The following is a 17,673-nucleotide window of genomic DNA, read 5'->3' as shown; positions in this document are numbered from 1 at the left end:
ATTTAGCTCATTCACGTAAGAGACTAGACCAGGGGTCGACAACCCGCGGCTCTTTAGCGCTGCCCTAGTGGCTCTCTGGAGCTTTTTAAAAAATGTATGAACAATGGAAAACGATGAGGGGAAAAAATATATTTTTTGTTTTGATATGGTTTCTGTAGGAGGACAAACATGACACAAACCTCCCTAATTGTTATAAAGCACACAGTCAGCTTCACTGATTCGAGTATTTGGCGAGCGCCGTTTTGTCCTACTAATTTTGGCGGTCCCTGAACTCACCGTAGTTTGTTTACATGTATAACTTTCTCCGACTTTCTAGGACGTGTTTTATGCCACTTCTTTTTCTGTCTCATTTTGTCCACCAAACTTTTAAGGTTGTGCATGAATGCACAAAGGTGAGTTTTGTTGATGTTATTGACTTGTGTGGAGTGCTAATCAGACATATTTGGTCACTGCATGACTGCAAGCTAATCGATGCTAACATGCTATTTAGGCTAGCTATATGTCATACTTGCCAACCTTGAGACCTCCGATTTCGGGAGGTGGGGGCGTGGGCGGGGCGTGGTTGGGGGCGTGGTTAAGAGGGGAGGAGTATATTGACAGCTAGAATTCACCAAGTCAAGTATTTCATACATATATATATATATATATATATATCCTGAAAATATGCAAACAAAACTGTGTTTAGATAATTGATACTTCAAACTTGCATAAATAAATATTAAGGAATATAACATAACTTGGCTTCTGAGAGTTTCAAAATGTAATGAATAAAATGCTAAAGTTGTTGATAAACAAGCAATTATTTTAATAATTAAATATGGTCATTTTAAATGAATTATGATAATTTAAAATCAATTATTTGAAATATGTTTATTTTAGTGTATAATACCATGGCTGGATGTAATAAGGAGTCACGAAAAAATACAAATAAAAATACAATTAATTTTGATGTTTTTAGCAAAATATAGTAAAAATGCATAGTTTTTTTTTTTTTTTTTTTATTAATAAATATATTTATTTTTAGGTAAAATGAACATAATAATACAATTTATCTCTAGTCTGGATGATTTAGTTCTTGTCACCCTGTTGTCCTCCCGTCACGAAAAAAGGCTGTCCTCACTCAGGTCCGCATGGAGCTGGAGGGGGCGTGGCTTCCAGCTCCGGCTGAAAATCGAGAGATTTTCAGGAGAATATTTGTCCCGGGAGTTTTTCGGGTGAGGCGCTGAATTTCGGGAGTCTCCCGGAAAATTCGGGAGGGTTGGCAAGTATGTATATGTACATATTGCATCATTATGCCTCATTTGTAGCTATATTTGAGCTCATTTAGTTTCCTTTAAGTCCTCTTAATTCAATTTATATCTCATGACACACTATCTGTATGTAATATGGCTTTTAATTTTTTGTGGCTCCAGACAGATTTGTTTTTGTATTTTTGGTCCAATATGGCTCTTTCAACATTTTGGGTTGCCGACCCCTGGACTAGACGTATAAGATTTTATGGGATTTAGCGATTAGGAGTTACAGATTGTTTGGTAAACGTATAGCATGTTCTATATGTTATAGTTATTTGAATGACTCTTACCATAATATGTTACGTTAACATACCAGGCACGTTCTCAGTTGGTTATTTATGCCTCATATAACGTACACTTATTCAGCCTGTTGTTCACTATTCTTTATTTATTTAAATTGCCTTTCAAATGTCTATTCTTGGTGTTGGGTTTTATCAAATAAATTTCCCCAACAAATGCATTTTCGGCCGGTGCGACTTATACTCCGAAAAATACGGTAATCGGGAAACAGCTTAAACTAAAATGTGGTCTTTTGAGCAACAGAAAAGACCATATACAACAATACATACTGTCCATTTTTTATTATTGACCAATTCCCTTTTAACATTCACTTTCCTCGATTATTATTATCATATCCAAATAGGCAACATGTGAAAATTCGCACAGTTGATGGCACCTTATAAAAGATAGATGACATGAAAAACACGCTCTTTAATCGGAAATTTAGACTTACGAGCAAAAATATTTGTGTGCCATTTTTGCTTGTTTGAATATTCCAAATTGAGTACGTTTTAATCTCTAGAAGATATTAACCTTAAATCTGCCAATTCCAAAGTTAAGTGTTTCTACCTTATTGAGAGGCATAAGTGGTTACAATCTACACTGCATTGTGCTAAGGAAGCAAGTCATGCTCTTACAAAAAAAAAAAAAAAGCTAGTAAGGAAAACCAAAATAGAAACATTCAAAATCTTGGCAAAGGCATGCATTAAAATTGACCTAAAAATTCATAATTTAAAAAGGGTAACAAATGGTTAACTTGCAGTAACAATATTTTCTTCGGTAATGATACAATAGTCTCATTTTCCCACAAGCGTGAGCATTATTCTAATAAAGTAGGCATCAAGTAAATTGGGATTTATATATATATATATATATATATATATATATTAATTAGGAGTATTTTTGTGTGTTGGAAAGAGGATCACAAAGGAATGTGAGGTGTGGCGACAAGTGAAAAGGCAAAGGTAGTGTGAAGTGAAGTTAGTTTTCCAACCTAGCGGACTAGAGGGGTCTGTTTGAGCGAGATGAGGACAGAGCGCATTCGAGACACGTCCTTCGCCTGCTTGTTGGTTTTTGGATTGAAGTCGCACAGGTGAGCTACTCGCTCCCACGCCGTTCCGGGACTGTCGCTGTCGCCCTCGGACAGGAAGGACTCCTCGGACGATCTGTGTGCAGGCAAAGGAGGACCAGAGGCGACATTAGACGGGGGGATTTTACACAGCAGGTGTGCAACGGCATTCATGCATTAGTGACCATTCACCCCGTCAGTGCTTGGAACTCCGCAGCATCCTGTAAAGTCTGACTGAGCCCATGCTTCTCAAACACGTGCCACTTCAAAAGTATTGGACTTAAGACTTAGACAAACTTTATTGATCCACAAGGAAAATTGTTGGATTATACTTGACAATCAGCTCATCTTTGGTTCATGAATAAGTATTTAAATGTATAAAGTGTTTCCCATGCATTTATATGTAGTGGCCCAACAATATTACATTTGTATACCAGGAGTGTCTGAGGTGTGGCCCAGTGCACTCCGGAAATAAATAAAAAAGTAGCAAAAAAAGAAGGCAAAAGGGATGGAAAAAATGACAGAAATATTGATGCAAGTAATATTTGTCTTTAAAAGTACAGTATAAAAGTATGCTATATACAGTCAAGCTCAAAAGTATTCATACCCATGGAAAATTTAGGATAGAATTGACCTTATCTTTTCCACATTTGGGGAATTACCGTTATGTGGTTGTGGTGCAGATTTGACATACAGTAACATGTCATCAAATACAAAAAAAAAAAAAGAGTAATAGTAGGGGTGTGGGAAAAAATTGATTTGAATTCAAATCGCGATTCTCACGTTGTACGATTCTGTATCGATTCTCATTTTTATATATGTTTTATTTTTTTATTAATCAATCCAACAAAATAATACACAGCAATACCATAACAGTGCAATCCAATTCCAAAACCGACCCAGCAACACTCAGAACAGCAATAAACAGAGCAATTGAGAGGAGACACAAACACAATCCAAAAGTAGTGAAACAAAAATGAATGTTATCAACAACAGTATCAATATTAGTAACAATTTCAACATAGCAGTGATTAAAAATCCCTCATTGACATTATCATTAAACATTTATAAAAACAAATAAAAAAAGAACAATAGTGTCACAGTGGCTTACACTTGCATCACATCTCATAAGCTTGACAACACACTGTGTCCAATATTTTCACAAAGATAAAATAAGTCATATTTTTGGTTCATTTAATAGTTAAAACAATTGTACATTATTTCAATCAGTTGATAAAACATTGTCCTTTTACAATTATAAAAGCTTTTTACAAAAATCTACTACTCTGCTTGCATGTCAGCAGACTGGGGTAGATCCTGCTGAAATCCTATGTATTGAATGAATAGAGAATCCTTTTGAATCTGGAAATAAATCGTTTTTGAAACGAGAATCGCGTTGAATCGAAAACAATAGATTTATAATCGAATCGTGACCCCAAGAATCGATATTGAATCGAATCGTGGGACACCCAAAGATTCGCAGCCCTCAGTAATAGTAAAGCCCCTTTTGTCACCTATGCACATATTGCACACTAAGTAATTACACTTGTAAAAATAACACAACAAAAACACTATTTTAGGTTTTGCACACCAACAAAAAAAGCACATCACAGTATTTAGACTATTGAACTTTTGCAAATGGAGTCATAGTTTTTGTTTTAGTCAACCAGCAAGTTTTTTCTTGAATAAGAATGACTCCCAGGAGATAAGACAATATACTAGAGACATACCGTATTTTTCGAACTATAAGTCGCAGTTTTTTTCATATTTTGGCCGGGGGTGCGACTTATACTCAGGAGCGACTTATGTGTGAAATTATTAACACATTACCGTAAAATATCAAATAATATTATTTAGCTCATTCACGTAAGAGACTAGACGTATAAGATTTCATGGGATTTAGCGATTAGGAGTGACAGATTGTCTGGTAAACGTATAGCATGTTCTATATGTTATAGTTATTTGAATGACTCTTACCATAATATGTTACGTTAACATACCAGGCACGTTCTCAGTTGGTTATTTATGCCTCATATAACGTACACTTATTCAGCCTGTTGTTCACTATTCTTTATTTATTTTAAATTGACTTTCAAATGTCTATTCTTGGTGTTGGGTTTTATCAAATACATTTCCCCCAAAAAATGCGCCTTATACTCCAGTGCAACTTATGTTTTTTTCCCTTCTTTATTATGCATTTTCGGCCTGTGCGACTTATACTCCAAAAAATATGGTAACTGTGAAAACTATTCACCAGCTTTTACTTACATTTAAACAAAAACTGTATGTCAAAATTTGTCAGGGGTACGAATACTTTTGGGTGTAACCGCATGGACTGTAAAGTATAGCGTTTTAAAAATGACATGCACATGCTTAATGGCCAACTATGCGAAATTAGACAATGACAACCAATGACTCCAATAGATTGCAATACTGTGGGAAACACTAGTATACCATGTCTCTAAATTGGCTGTTCCTAAGTAGCACTAGATGGAGTATCAGTGCTACCTCTACCATAGTTTGAGAATCAGTGGTCTACAACCAGTTGTAACAAATATGATGATCAAAGGCGGCCTTCTACTTTTAGAGAAGGGGCATGCGGCTGGTGAAACGACTAAAAAGGGAGTGCAGGCAAGGCGTCCAACATTAAAAAGTAGTTCTAAACCTACACAAAGCCTACAAGATCAGCACTGGGCTGTTTGTAGAAAGCCTTGTCAGCAATCCTAGTCGGCAGCCAAGGCCAAGTAAGCAGGGAAAAGAAGAAGATAAAAGAAGAGTGTCAGTGTTAAACAGGCAAGCACACGTTAGAATTTAAGAAAGCATTGTTAGTAAACAAAATGACTGAGAATGAGTAGATGAAATATCTTCTGGCGAGCATTAAGACAATTTATCAATGCTGTGAGAAAGAGTGCTAGTAAAAGCTAAAGTGCAAAGTGATACCGTGTCAGACTTGGGCAGAGTCTGTAGGAAAGTGCGGAAGAAGGACAGGTTAGCTTCTCAAAGACAAGTGGAACACAACAGGAAGAATACACAACACTACACTATAATAAAATAAAAACAAGCATAAAATAATAGGACGCATAAACAACCCCACGTTACAATAAAAACAAAAGCACCAACATGCTTTGAGATGACAAAATAAATGATTGAGTGGTCAAGAAGGACCCATGAAAAGTATTCATTTATCTATTGTTTATTTTGTATTTGACTCTCAACATTTATAAACACTATTAAGATCAGTGGTTCTTAACCTTCACCGAACCCTTCTTTAGTGAAAAATAAAATGTTTTTTTTTTTCTTCCAAATTCAAGACAAAGTTATATGTTTTTGGTAACACTTTAGTATGGGGAACATATTCTAAGTAACAAAGACTTAATATAGAGTTATTTGGACACTAGGGGAACATATTCTAAGTAACAAAGACTTAATTTAGAGTTATTTGGACACTAGGGGAACATATTCTAAGTAACAAAGACTTCATTTAGAGTTATTTGGACACTAGGGGAACATATTCTAAGTAACAAAGACTTAATTTAGAGTTATTTGGACACCAGGGGAACATATTCTAAGTAACAAATACTTAATTTAGAGTTATTTGGACACTAGGGGAACATATTCTAAGTAACAAAGACTTAATTTAGAGTTATTTGGACACTAGGGGAACATATTCTAAGTAACAAAGACTTAATTTAGAGTTATTTGGACACTAGGGGAACATATTCTAAGTAACAAAGACTTCATTTAGAGTTATTTGGACACTAGGGGAACATATTCTAAGTAACAAAGACTTAATTTAGAGTTATTTGGTTAGGGTTAGGGCCAGGGTTAGAGGGTTAGGGTTATAATAAGGCCGTGCTGAATAAGGCATACATAAGTACTTAATAATGACTAGTTAAGAGCCAATATGTTACTAATTTGCATGTTAATAAGCAACTAATTAATGGTGAATATGTTCCCCATACTAAAGTGTTACCATGTTTTTTTACTGGTGCACAAAATGACCCGTGCATGAACATCACCTTGTTCAAAGAACAAAAGCAATACAGTGCATAAACTCACAACAAATTACACACCTGAAAATCAGTCTGACTTCTGCTGTTGTCGTATCCGTAATACGCCGACAGGCAGAAGTTTTTATTTACACGATGAGTCGGGTGTGTTTTGACCTCCGCGGAACCCCTGAGGCCGACTCACCGAACCCCTAGGGTTCGATCGAACTCAGGTTAAGTACCACTGATTTAGATATTTCCAGAATTGTATTTGATTTTTTAATAGATTTTTGAAAAGTACAATAATTATATATTTTTTTGTTTACTTGCTAACAAAAGAAATTTTTTTCTATTAGATGTGATGTGAGTTCATGATATATACTACTTGGCTACGACATACAACAGGAATATTCAGCTAAATTGTTTTGGGGGCCACATTTTCCAGGAAGCTAAGGACCTGGGGGGCAGACTTCTTTCTTTACTTCTAGTCTTATTTTGTATATTACTGAGAAACAGCGTCCTGTACACTAGACTTGATTTTGGTCTATTTTGCCAGTTACAGAAAGGCTCTGCTGCTTTTAAGGACCTTCTGCAAAAATGAGTCTTATAGTTGAATAGCCCAAATGATGAACAAGAGAGGACCTAAAATGGAACCTCAAGGCACACTAGTAGTATAACTAAATACATTGAACAAATGACTACTGACTTATCAACTTAGTTACATAAATCAAATTATGAAAAAAAAAATGTGTAACTGCGAAAAAGGAGAGGAATGTCTCAGTTATGGAAATCACGAGTTTGGACCTCAGTGTTCTATGTTTGCTAGCAAGGTTAAAATATCAATGCAAGGATCTGCCAGGAATTTTCCGTGAAAACGTTTGTCTCCTAAGTTTCAAACTGAATCCGAGGGCCGGTATGGTGTCATTCCCGCTTGTTGAATAGGTTTGCCGTACACTGTCAGAGAGGTAATTATTTACCAATACCACCAAGTAATGTATGGGTTTCTCATAATAAAAGCGCTTTGAGACAATTGTGGAAAAGCCCTACTTGAATATCATTCATATAATTTCATTTCATACAGTATTACAGTTAATGTGTTGGCGTGAATGTAGTGCTTTGCAAGACACTCACAGATGCTTTAAAGCAATCAAATATATGATGAGATGGCCAAAAGTTGGGACATATATATGTCAAATATGATTAGTTATTTATTATGTACTAATATATATATATATATATATATATATATATATATATATATATATATATATATATATATATATATATATAGTACTTATCAAATCAGCTGTACAATATATTAATTATCCAGCAATGAGGTGTCCAGTGTGTACACTGCCTTCCAACCGAGTGCAGCTGGGATAGGCCAGAGTCGCGTATAAAGAAAGTATGGCCAGCCCGGTTTCAGGCGATCTCCTTAATGATTGGTGAGGGTGCCATGACTGCTACTAACTTTAGGCTGATGCTATGTGTCTGCAGCGTTTCCTCATTAATTTGCCGGTGTGTATAAAAGCCCTGCTGTGCAGCATGGAGCGGCTCAACCCACGAGAGTTGTGAAAAGCTTTTACATTGCTTTACCCACAACCTGGAAAGAAGACAAGTATGGCAAGTGATGGTTCACCATCAACACTAGAGAGCCACGATTACAGCGTCTTGTAAGAGGTAAATACACGACACAACGTCTGCGTTTTGTTCAGGACAGATCTCACAGAAGCTAATACAAATAATAAATTAAATTAAAGCTGCAAGCAGCGATGGACGGGACCGACTTTGACGGCACATAAAATCCAAACCGGAGCAGTAATTAAAACTCTTTGGTCAACTTTTAATCAGAAGGCTTCAATCTCTCTCCTGTGCTAGTTTGAAGCCGACACGACAAACGCGCTCAGAGGAGATAATGTTTGAAAAAAGGTGACCGGTTTTTACAAAACTTTTGTTTTGAAGGGGGAATTGCAAACTTTCTGTTGATTTTTGCTGGGGTTTTTTTAATATATGAAATGTAGGTCTAAGTGAGACCTACATAGAGGTTTTTGTTTCATGTCTCTAAGACATTCCTACTGGAAGTTACAGGCAGTTTTGTCTGGGTTTTCGTCCTAGGAGCAGTTGTGTCTGTGTTTTCTTCCGAGGGGGCGCTAGAGCGCAATTTTGAGTTTTGGGGTTGAGTTTTTTTTATTAGATCGCAATTTTTGCCAGTCCTGATGTGCGTGTCCAGTTTGGTGAGTTTTGAAGCATGTTAAGGGAGTCAAATTACAGCTCAAAGAGGCAAAAGTGACTGTTTTTAGTAAACTTTTGTTTTGAAGGGGGAATTGCCAACTTCCTGTTGATTTTTGCTGAAGGATGTCAATGTATGAAATCTAGGTCTAAGTCAGACCTACATAGAGGTTTTTGTTTCATGTCTCTACGACATTCCTACCGGAAGGGGGTGCTAGAGCGCAATTTTGAGTTTTGGGGTTTGGTTTTTTGATTAGATGGCAATTTTCGCCCGTCCTGATGTGTGTGTCAAATATGGTGAGTTTTGAAGCATGTTAAGGGGGTCAAATTACAGCTCAAAGAGGTGGCGGAATAATAATAATAAAACGCACAAAATACAATGGGGTCCTCTGTCCCAAAGGGACATTGCGGTCCCTAATTATTACATTTAAGAGATGGTTTGACAAAAACAGACTACCGGTATCTTTGAATCTCAGTAAAACTAAGATAATGCAATTTGGTAGCAGTAGAAGAGAAGGTCAAACACAAATACAAATAGATGGACATTGAATGAGTAAGAGAAACAACATTTTAAGTGTGAGATAATGGATGACAAAATGAACTGGAAATCTCATTAAAAATATACAACATAAGGTGGCAAGAAATACATCAATAATGAATAAAGCTAAATATGTTCTGGAGCGAAAACCACTCAATGTTCTCTACTACTCGCAAGTGTTATCATATCTGAGTTATTTTGCAGAAATATGAGGAAATAACTACAAAAGTACACTTATTCACTTAGCATGTTACAAAAAAGAAAGATCAGTTAGAATAATACACAATGAGTGACCCACACAGCGATTACAAATACCTTGGAGGCAGCCACTACAGTTGACATACTTCAGAATTTCTCTGTGATTGTTGGTCCAAAGTTAATGAAGATTTTTGGCAAAATGAGGTAAGTTATTTTTTTGGTCGTTCCGTGTAGCTTTTTTATGTTTATTGCGCCGTCGGGTGTGTTCTAGAGTGCCTGCTGGTCATGAAGCAGTGCAGTAATGTAGCAGCACAGTGCATCAAAAACGGCTGCAAAATTATACTTTCACAAAATAAAAGCATGTTTTATTGTAAGTTCATGAGCTGGAGTATGTTTGGAACTATATGAAGACGTATTATTTTGGTTTATTTCATCAGAAAAAATAACAATTGCATGCTTCTGGGCACAGCTGCACATGTCCTTGATAGCTGTCATGGCAACTGTTCTTTAGTTGCTATACTCTCTTTATACCGTATTTTTCGGACTATAAGTAGCAGTTTTTTTCATAGTTTGGCCGGGGGTGCGACTTATACTCAGGAGCGACTTATGTGTGAAATTATTAACACATTACCGTAAAATATCACATAATATTATTTAGCTCATTCACGTAAGAGACTTGATGTATAAGATTTCATGGGATTTAGCGATTAGGAGTGACAGATTGTTTGGTAAACGTATAGCATGTTCTATATGTTATAGTTATTTGAATGACTCTTACCATAATATGTTACGTTAACATACCAGGCACGTTCTCAGTTGGTTATTTATGCCTGATATAACGTAAACTTATTCAGCCTGTTGTTCACTATTCTTTATTTATTTTAAATTGCCTTTCAAATGTCTATTCTTGGTGTTGGGTTTTATCAAATATATTTCCCCCAAAAATGCGACTTATACTCCAGTGCGACTTATATATGTTTTTTTCCTTCTTTATTATGCATTTTCGGCCGGTGCGACTTATACTCCGGAGCGACTTATACTCTGAAAAATACGGTACACGACTTTGGGATAGGCTACACCCCGCGCCCCCACCTCACCACCACCATCCACGACCGCAAAAGGGACAGGCGGTAGTTTGCCGCTTTAGGAAGCAAGCAAAAATTTGGGTTATGAACATCTCCCGTGGTAAAAGTCACATTGTGCCCTGCAAGATCCGACCAAAACATTTGGTGTCTTAATCGATAGCATTAGTTAATAGCTAGCAAGACATAACGTTGTTTTTCCAAACATAAGAAAGAAGAACGTAATTGTGAAAGACACTGCTGAGAAGAAGAAGTGGAAGATATTCATTGAACTAAAAAAATAAATAATTGAAACACCGAGGCGTGCATGTAGCTGACTTGGTGAAGCAGTACGAGCTTAGCACTGCTACAATGATTCCTAAATGGCGGGCATTTATCAAGAAAATATGGAGAAGCTGTTGATGGTCTGTTTGATGCAGAAGCAGCTCGCAAGATATACTGTACAATTTCACTCTGCAAAGTAAATGCTCTACTTTAATTTTACATTACTTCATAAAACTAATGTAGTTATTTATCGTACTTTCTATTGTGTTGTGTTTGATTTGAGTGTTATCTATAAGTTCGTTTTTCTTCTGAAAATGTATGTTACAAATTAAAATAGAGGTTTAAAACAGAGTAATTTGATTTCAATTGATTTTAATAGGGAACACTGATTTAAGCTACAAGTGTTTTGGGTTACGAGCTCTGTCACAGGACCAATTAAACTCGTTAGCCAAGGTACCACTGTGATGTAGCTAAAGAAGGTAACAAAAATATTAGAATGTTTGCTATTACAGTTGTACATTGATTTTGTATGCCACGTTTTTTGACAAAAATGAGTCCTTAAGTAAATTGATGCCCAAACAAAGAATCCCACGTTGGTGCACTTTTTGTGCAAAATAACCCACTATGGCAGAGCTGGGCAAATATTTTAACCCGGGAGCCAGATTGAGAGAAAAAATGTGTCTAGGGGACCAATGTATATGTGTGTATAAATTATATATACTGTATTTTTCGGAGTATAAGTCGCACCGGCCGAAAATGCACAATAAAGAAGGAAAAAAACATATATAAGTCGCACTGGAGTATAAGTCGCATTTTTATTTGTATTTGATAAAAGCCAACACCAAGAATAGACATTTGAAAGGCAATTTAAAATAAATAAAGAATAGTGTACAACAGGCTGAATAAGTGTACGTTATATGAGGCATAAATAACCAACTGAGAACGTGCCTGGTATGTTAACGTAACATATCATGGTAAGAGTCATTCAAATAACTATAACATATAGAACATGCTATACGTTTACCAAACAATCTGTCACTCCTAATGCCTAAATCCCATGAAATCTTATACGTCTAGTCTCTTACGTGAATGAGCTAAATAATATTATTTGATATTTTACGGTAATGTGTTAATAATTTCACACATAAGTCGCTCCTGAGTATAAGTCGCACTCCCAGCCAAACTATGAAAAAAACTGCGACTTATAGTCCGAAAAATACGGTACACATTTAGCGGTAAAATCTGCACTACAGTATGGGTGTTTGGGTTCCTTTTTTTCAGGAACACTAATAAGAAAAATAAACAATGCCCGATAGAATTCTGAAAAAGTTATGACAGATCACCTCAAAAAAACGGAATGGAATTTTACAGTTTTTTACTGAATGGGACACCCAAAAGGTATGTTAAAATAAAGGCAGTGGGGTTTACAATATTAACTATGAACAATAAAACACTGAATATTAACAACATATGAACATCGCTCCTCGATACACATCAAGCAAAACACAACAAAAATGTAACAAACGGCAAAATATGAATGCAAAGGGTAATAAACACCTACAATATTTATGTACAATATAGACATCAAGCAAAACACAACAAAAATGTAACAAACGGCAAAATATGAATGCAAAGGGTAATAAACACCTACAATATGTATGTACAATATGTAAAAATCTTCTTCCGCATCTGTTCCTGACACATGCGTTTCGGGCTGGCTGCTCTGAAAACAAATCTGCCCGCTCTGCTTTGTTCCTCGTCTGAGCTGCTGTGACGTAGATTACCGTAATAACTGGTATAACACTCAAAAGCGCAGATTTCAACCATTGAAATACTTTCTATAGTTCAAAACTTATGGCCATTTAAAAACAGCACTGCACATCATAATGGGGGCAACAGTTTTAAACTTAGAGGTCCAAAAAAATTATGTAGAACGGCCGGATTGAAAATCTTAATGGGCCGCATGTGACCCGCGGGCCGTATTTTACTCAGGTCTGCACTATGGTGACAAAGACAATTCATTGTAGCATACGGCTGTGGAATTGTGGAGTCACTACAGTTTGACGTGTTGTGCTGTAAAGTCCTGTGACGCTGTTTGAATGCATTCATTGATGTAAACACTTGCATCAAATAAAGCGTATTTTGATCATTTCTGTTCATTTACTCTCTTTACGTGCCAAGTGTCTAAATATGTTTGTCTACGTGGTGTATTTTGATCAGTTTCTCACTTTGACGGGATATTGCATTGATAACCAATCCGAATTGTAGTTCTGGTAGGTAACAATCGTATATATAGAAACACTAGTATCTCTGCTTTTTAAAGAATGTGTAGACATTAGGGGTGTCACGGTACACTAAAATTTCGGTTCGGTACGTACCTCAGTTTAGAGGTCACGGTTCGGTTCATTTTCGGTACAGTAAGAAAACAACAAAATATACATTTTTGGGTTATTTACCAAATTTGCAAAATCTTCCACCAAAAATATTTTTCTTAGTGGAATATTTGATGTGAAGTAATCGGAACCTTGGATAGGTCAATAATTCATAATAACATTGATTTTGATTCAATGTTATGTTTTGAGCAATGACAGTTTGAAAGAAAAAAAACCTGCTTTGTTTTATTAGTAAACATTGCAACTTTTTCTAAATTACATTTAACCTTTAAGCTTTTTTATTTCACTTTTGTTATGTTTTTGTTTATTTAAATAGTATTTTTTAGAATGTGCCGTGAGCCTTTAAAACATTAGCTGTGGGCCGCAAATGGCCTCCGGGGCACACTTTTTGGGACAGTATAGCTCGGTTGGTAGAGCTGCCGTGCCAGCAATTTGAGGGTTGCAGGTTCGATCCCCGCTTCCGCCATCCTAGTCACTGCCGTTGTGTCCTTAGGCAAGACACTTTACCCAACTGCTCCCAGTGCCACCCACACTGGTTTAAATGTAACTTAGATATTGGGTTTCACAATGTAAAGCGCTTTGAGTCACTTGAGAAAAAGTGCGATATAAATGTAATTCACTTCACTTTTGACACCCCTGCTATAGATAATAAAAAATTAAATCTGATAAATCTATGGATAAAAAGCAGACCCTGGCGACGCATGCGCATTTATCATAACTCTCTCGCTCTCTCTCTCTCTGCCCCTCCCTCACGAATGCCGCTGCACGCACAATTTGTTTTGTTTTTAACCCCTTCTTAACCCTGAACGTACATTGAAAATACACGCAACCCTAACTCAAAATTCCGGACATTTGAGCCATTTAAGAAACTGCGCCCTGACAGCTCCGCAAAAGAGGACATGTCCGGTGAAAAGAGGACGTATGGTCAGTCTATTGTAGCCCGTTAGCTGCTAGCATGCCATGTGTTGTGCCTCGGTGTGCATTGTTTACACAACGTGCGTTACGCTACTTAATATGTCCGTGTGGAAACTCGTTCGGTACACCTCCGAACCGAACCGGAACCCCCGTACCGAAACGGTTCAATACAAATACACGTACCGTTACACCCCTTGTAGACATATTTTTAAAGTATACATATATTTTAATTATTGCTGCTTTTATTTATTTATTAGATGCCTTTTACGGACTGTGCACAAGCACTGTTTTTAATAGTATGTGATAATGCCTTTGATACTGTATTTTGTTTGTTTTATGTACTGTATGTGATTGTATGTCTTCTTGGACGTTGGAGTCTGCAATAAAGCTTGATTGAATTGGGGATCTGTTTACCTTGATCGCGGAATGAAACTGATGTGGGGCTTAAAAGTGTCATCTACATGACAGGACGCTGACCTGTTGTTGGCCTTGTTCTTCTCCATCTGCTCGGTCTGGTGTACATGCCAGTCTTCCAGCTCCTTTTTGGCCTTCTCTCTCAACTCGGCCTCGGCTGCCTTGGATGCCGAGTCTTGTCAGTAGAAAACACATTCACTACTTGGTACACAATTAGATTATGCGACACGTCTTGTATTTGAGGTCAAATACACATACTCACCTAACGCCTCAAGGCGTTCCTTCTGCTCCTCCCTCCACTTGCGCAGACTTTCCGGCTCTTGCCTCTGAATATCGACTTGCGCGATGGCTGCATAGTTATCCGTGGGGCCGTTGGACTCCTTTTCGGGGGAGAGAAACCCTGACTCGGTTATAAAAGTGGTCAACTCTCAGATCAGACAGACGCAGAGTTCAGACTGAGACTTCAACACAGAACCATTGCATTGATGACGTTGGAACGCACCTGAAAAAGATCCCCGTTCACTGTGGCGGGCTCCTCTGCAAAAGGATCTAGCATCATTGCAAAACAAATAATATGTTAAAATATGCTTTGAGGGTTACACCTGACACTCCACTGTGATTTTTGTTCACTGGTATGGTTTGCAAAGCTGCATTGTGTATACTGTAAGTCATGCAAAAATGTTGCAGCACCTGTTTGGGCTGTTGTTATCTGCCCTGTTGAAAGACCAGACATCCGGGTTGTGGGTGGTACTACTACTACTACTACTAGAGTAATTCCCTTGACTGAGCACCTTCATTAACTTAGGATATTTATAACCGTCTGACGAGCATTACTGTATATGTGTGACCATGCCATTTAGCTAGCATTATTGCTAATGCTAACCGGATTTCCTAAAGCAGTGTTTTTCAACCTTTTTTGAGCCAAGGCACATTTTTTCCCGTTGAAAAAATCCGGAGGCACACCACCAGCAGAAATCATTAAAAAACAAAGCTCAGTTGACAGTAAAAAGTTGTTGTCACAATTGTTGGATGTGAATTTCAACCATAACCAACCATGTAACACTATAGCTCTTGTCTCATGACCTGTCACATCACACCGTGTCTTATTTTGAGTTTTTTGGTGTTTTCCTGTGTGTAGTGTTTTAGTTCTTGTCTTGCGCTCCTATTTTGGTGGGGTTTTTTTCTCTTTTTTTGGTATTTTCCTGTAGCAGTTTCATGTCTTCCTTTGAGCGATATTTCCCACATCTACTTTGTTTTAGCAATCTAGAATATTTCAGTTGTTTTTATCATTCTTTGTTAAGTTAAGTTAAGTTAAGTTAAAGTACCAATGATTGCCACACACACACTAGGTGTGGTGAAATGTGTCCTCTGCATTTGACCCATCCCCCTGTTCACCCCCTGGGAGGTGAGGGGAGCAGTGGGCAGCAGCAGTGCCGCGCCCGGGAATCATTTTTGGTGATTTAACCCCCAATTCCAACCCTTGATGCTGAGTGCCAAGCAGGGAGGTAATTGGTCCCATTTTTATAGTCTTTGGTATGACTCGGCCAGGGTTTGAACTCACAACCTACCGATCTCAGGGCGGACACTCTAACCACTAGGCCACTGAGTAGGTCACCACTATGCTACTGAGTAGGTCACCACTAGGCCACTGAGTAGGTCATTGGACATTGTTGATCATCATGTCATGTTCGGATGTACATTGTGGACGACGTCTTTGCTCCACAGTAAGTCTTTGCCGTCGTCCAGCATTCTGTTTTTATTTAATTAGTAGCCAGTTCAGTTTTAGTTTCGTTCTGCATAGCCTTCCCTAAGCTTCAATGCCTTTTCTTAGGGGCACTCACCTTTTGTTTATTTTTGGTTCAAGCATTAGACACCTTTTTACCTGCACTAAGCATTAGACACCTTTTTACCTGCACGCTGCCTCCCGCTGTTTCCGACATCTACAAAGCAATTAGCTACCCGCTGCCACCTATTGATATGAAATAGTATAACATAGTTACTCTGCCGAGCTCTAGACAGCACTGACACTCAACAACAACACATAATTTGCAGACTATAATTACTGGTTTACATAAAATATTTATAACCCAAATAGGTGAAATTAGATAATCTCCCACGGCACACCAGACTGCATCACATTGGTTGAAAAATACTGTCCTATAGTACCCTTTTAACTAGCATTAATGCTAATGCTAAGTCGACACGCTAAAGTAGCCCTTTAGCGAATATTAACGCTAACTCGACACAATAAGTATAATATGTTTTCGACGTGTGCACATGTTGTATCGTTTGTCGACTGCTAAGTCAACTGGTAAACTTGGACAGAGCTAACGTTAGCCTAGCTTTAACCTTAGCTTGTAGTTGTTAGCCCAGCTGTCACCAAACTTGCCGTAGTTGCTCGCCGGTTGCTGCGGGGGCTCCTGGCCGTCGTCTCCGTTCAGCTCCTCGAAGCATTCCACGTCGTTCTCTATCCCCGCTATCTCGTTCTCCTGCTGGGCCAGGAACTCGGCGGCCGGGTCCTCGTCTGTCGGGTGTGCTCCGTTGTCAGCCATCTTTCACAAAGTGTTTACAAGTTTGACTGAGCGAGGAGTGTGTTTGCAGGCAAATAGACGCGTGTTGAATTAGGCTAACGATCCAGCAGACGCACAATTTGTCGAATGAAAAGTTGAATGATAGAAACTGCTAGCGGACCAACGTGGGCAGCGTGGAGTGGTCAGATTGGCCCTTGTTAATAGCTACGACTTCACTGATGATTCATGATTTGTGTACTTGAGTCATCATCGATGATGGAACCGGCCTGTCACACCACAGGCTGCTATTACTTCTTGCTTTTTGGCGTCATCTGCTGGCCACTTTGTTCTTTGCTCACGACCTCTAAAATATGTTTTTTTCCGTGTGTGTGTATATATATATATATATATATAATATATATATATATACAGGTAAAAGCCAGTAAATTAGAATATTTTTGAAAAACTTGATTTATTTCAGTAATTGCATTCAAAAGGTGT

General features: G+C 37.7%; 1 protein-coding gene across 4 annotated transcripts; it reads right to left on the bottom strand.

The window, feature by feature from the left end:
* Positions 1-1,858: 1,858 nt before the first annotated feature.
* On the bottom strand, positions 1,859-17,462 carry cltb (clathrin, light chain B). 4 transcript variants are annotated; one of them, XM_061927988.2, is made up of 7 exons: positions 17,310-17,462; positions 17,052-17,214; positions 15,165-15,211; positions 14,925-15,042; positions 14,726-14,837; positions 5,310-5,363; positions 1,859-2,737 (listed from the first exon to the last, which is right to left on the bottom strand). In XM_061927988.2, exons 2-7 carry the CDS (start codon positions 17,212-17,214, stop codon positions 2,566-2,568), a joined length of 666 nt encoding a protein of 221 aa, XP_061783972.1. In that variant the 5' UTR covers positions 17,310-17,462; the 3' UTR covers positions 1,859-2,565. The 4 variants fall into 4 exon arrangements, with proteins under 4 accessions (XP_061783972.1, XP_061783971.1, XP_072768433.1 ...); XM_061927987.2 differs by having other exon boundaries at positions 17,052-17,457; XM_072912332.1 differs by lacking the exon at positions 5,310-5,363 and adding an exon at positions 5,581-5,601 and having other exon boundaries at positions 17,052-17,456.
* Between the last annotated feature and the right edge of the window lie 211 nt (positions 17,463-17,673).

This window comes from Nerophis lumbriciformis, linkage group LG35, assembly GCF_033978685.3.
Source record: "Nerophis lumbriciformis linkage group LG35, RoL_Nlum_v2.1, whole genome shotgun sequence".
Taxonomy (NCBI): Eukaryota; Metazoa; Chordata; class Actinopteri; order Syngnathiformes; family Syngnathidae; genus Nerophis; species Nerophis lumbriciformis.
Note: the sequence above shows the minus strand (reverse complement) of the source record. Positions and strands in the feature narration are given on the sequence as shown.

Coding starts and splice junctions, on each gene's coding strand:
- cltb (XM_061927988.2), bottom strand. CDS start 17,214: ATGGCTGACAACGGAGCACACCCGACAGACGAGGACCCGGCCGCCGAG. Junction 15,212..17,051: donor GCAACCGGCGAGCAACTACG/GCAAGTTTGGTG, acceptor CAATGATGCTAG/ATCCTTTTGCAGAGGAGCCC. Junction 2,738..5,309: donor GCTGATCTTGTAGGCTTTGT/GTAGGTTTAGAA, acceptor GCCTGCACACAG/ATCGTCCGAGGAGTCCTTCC.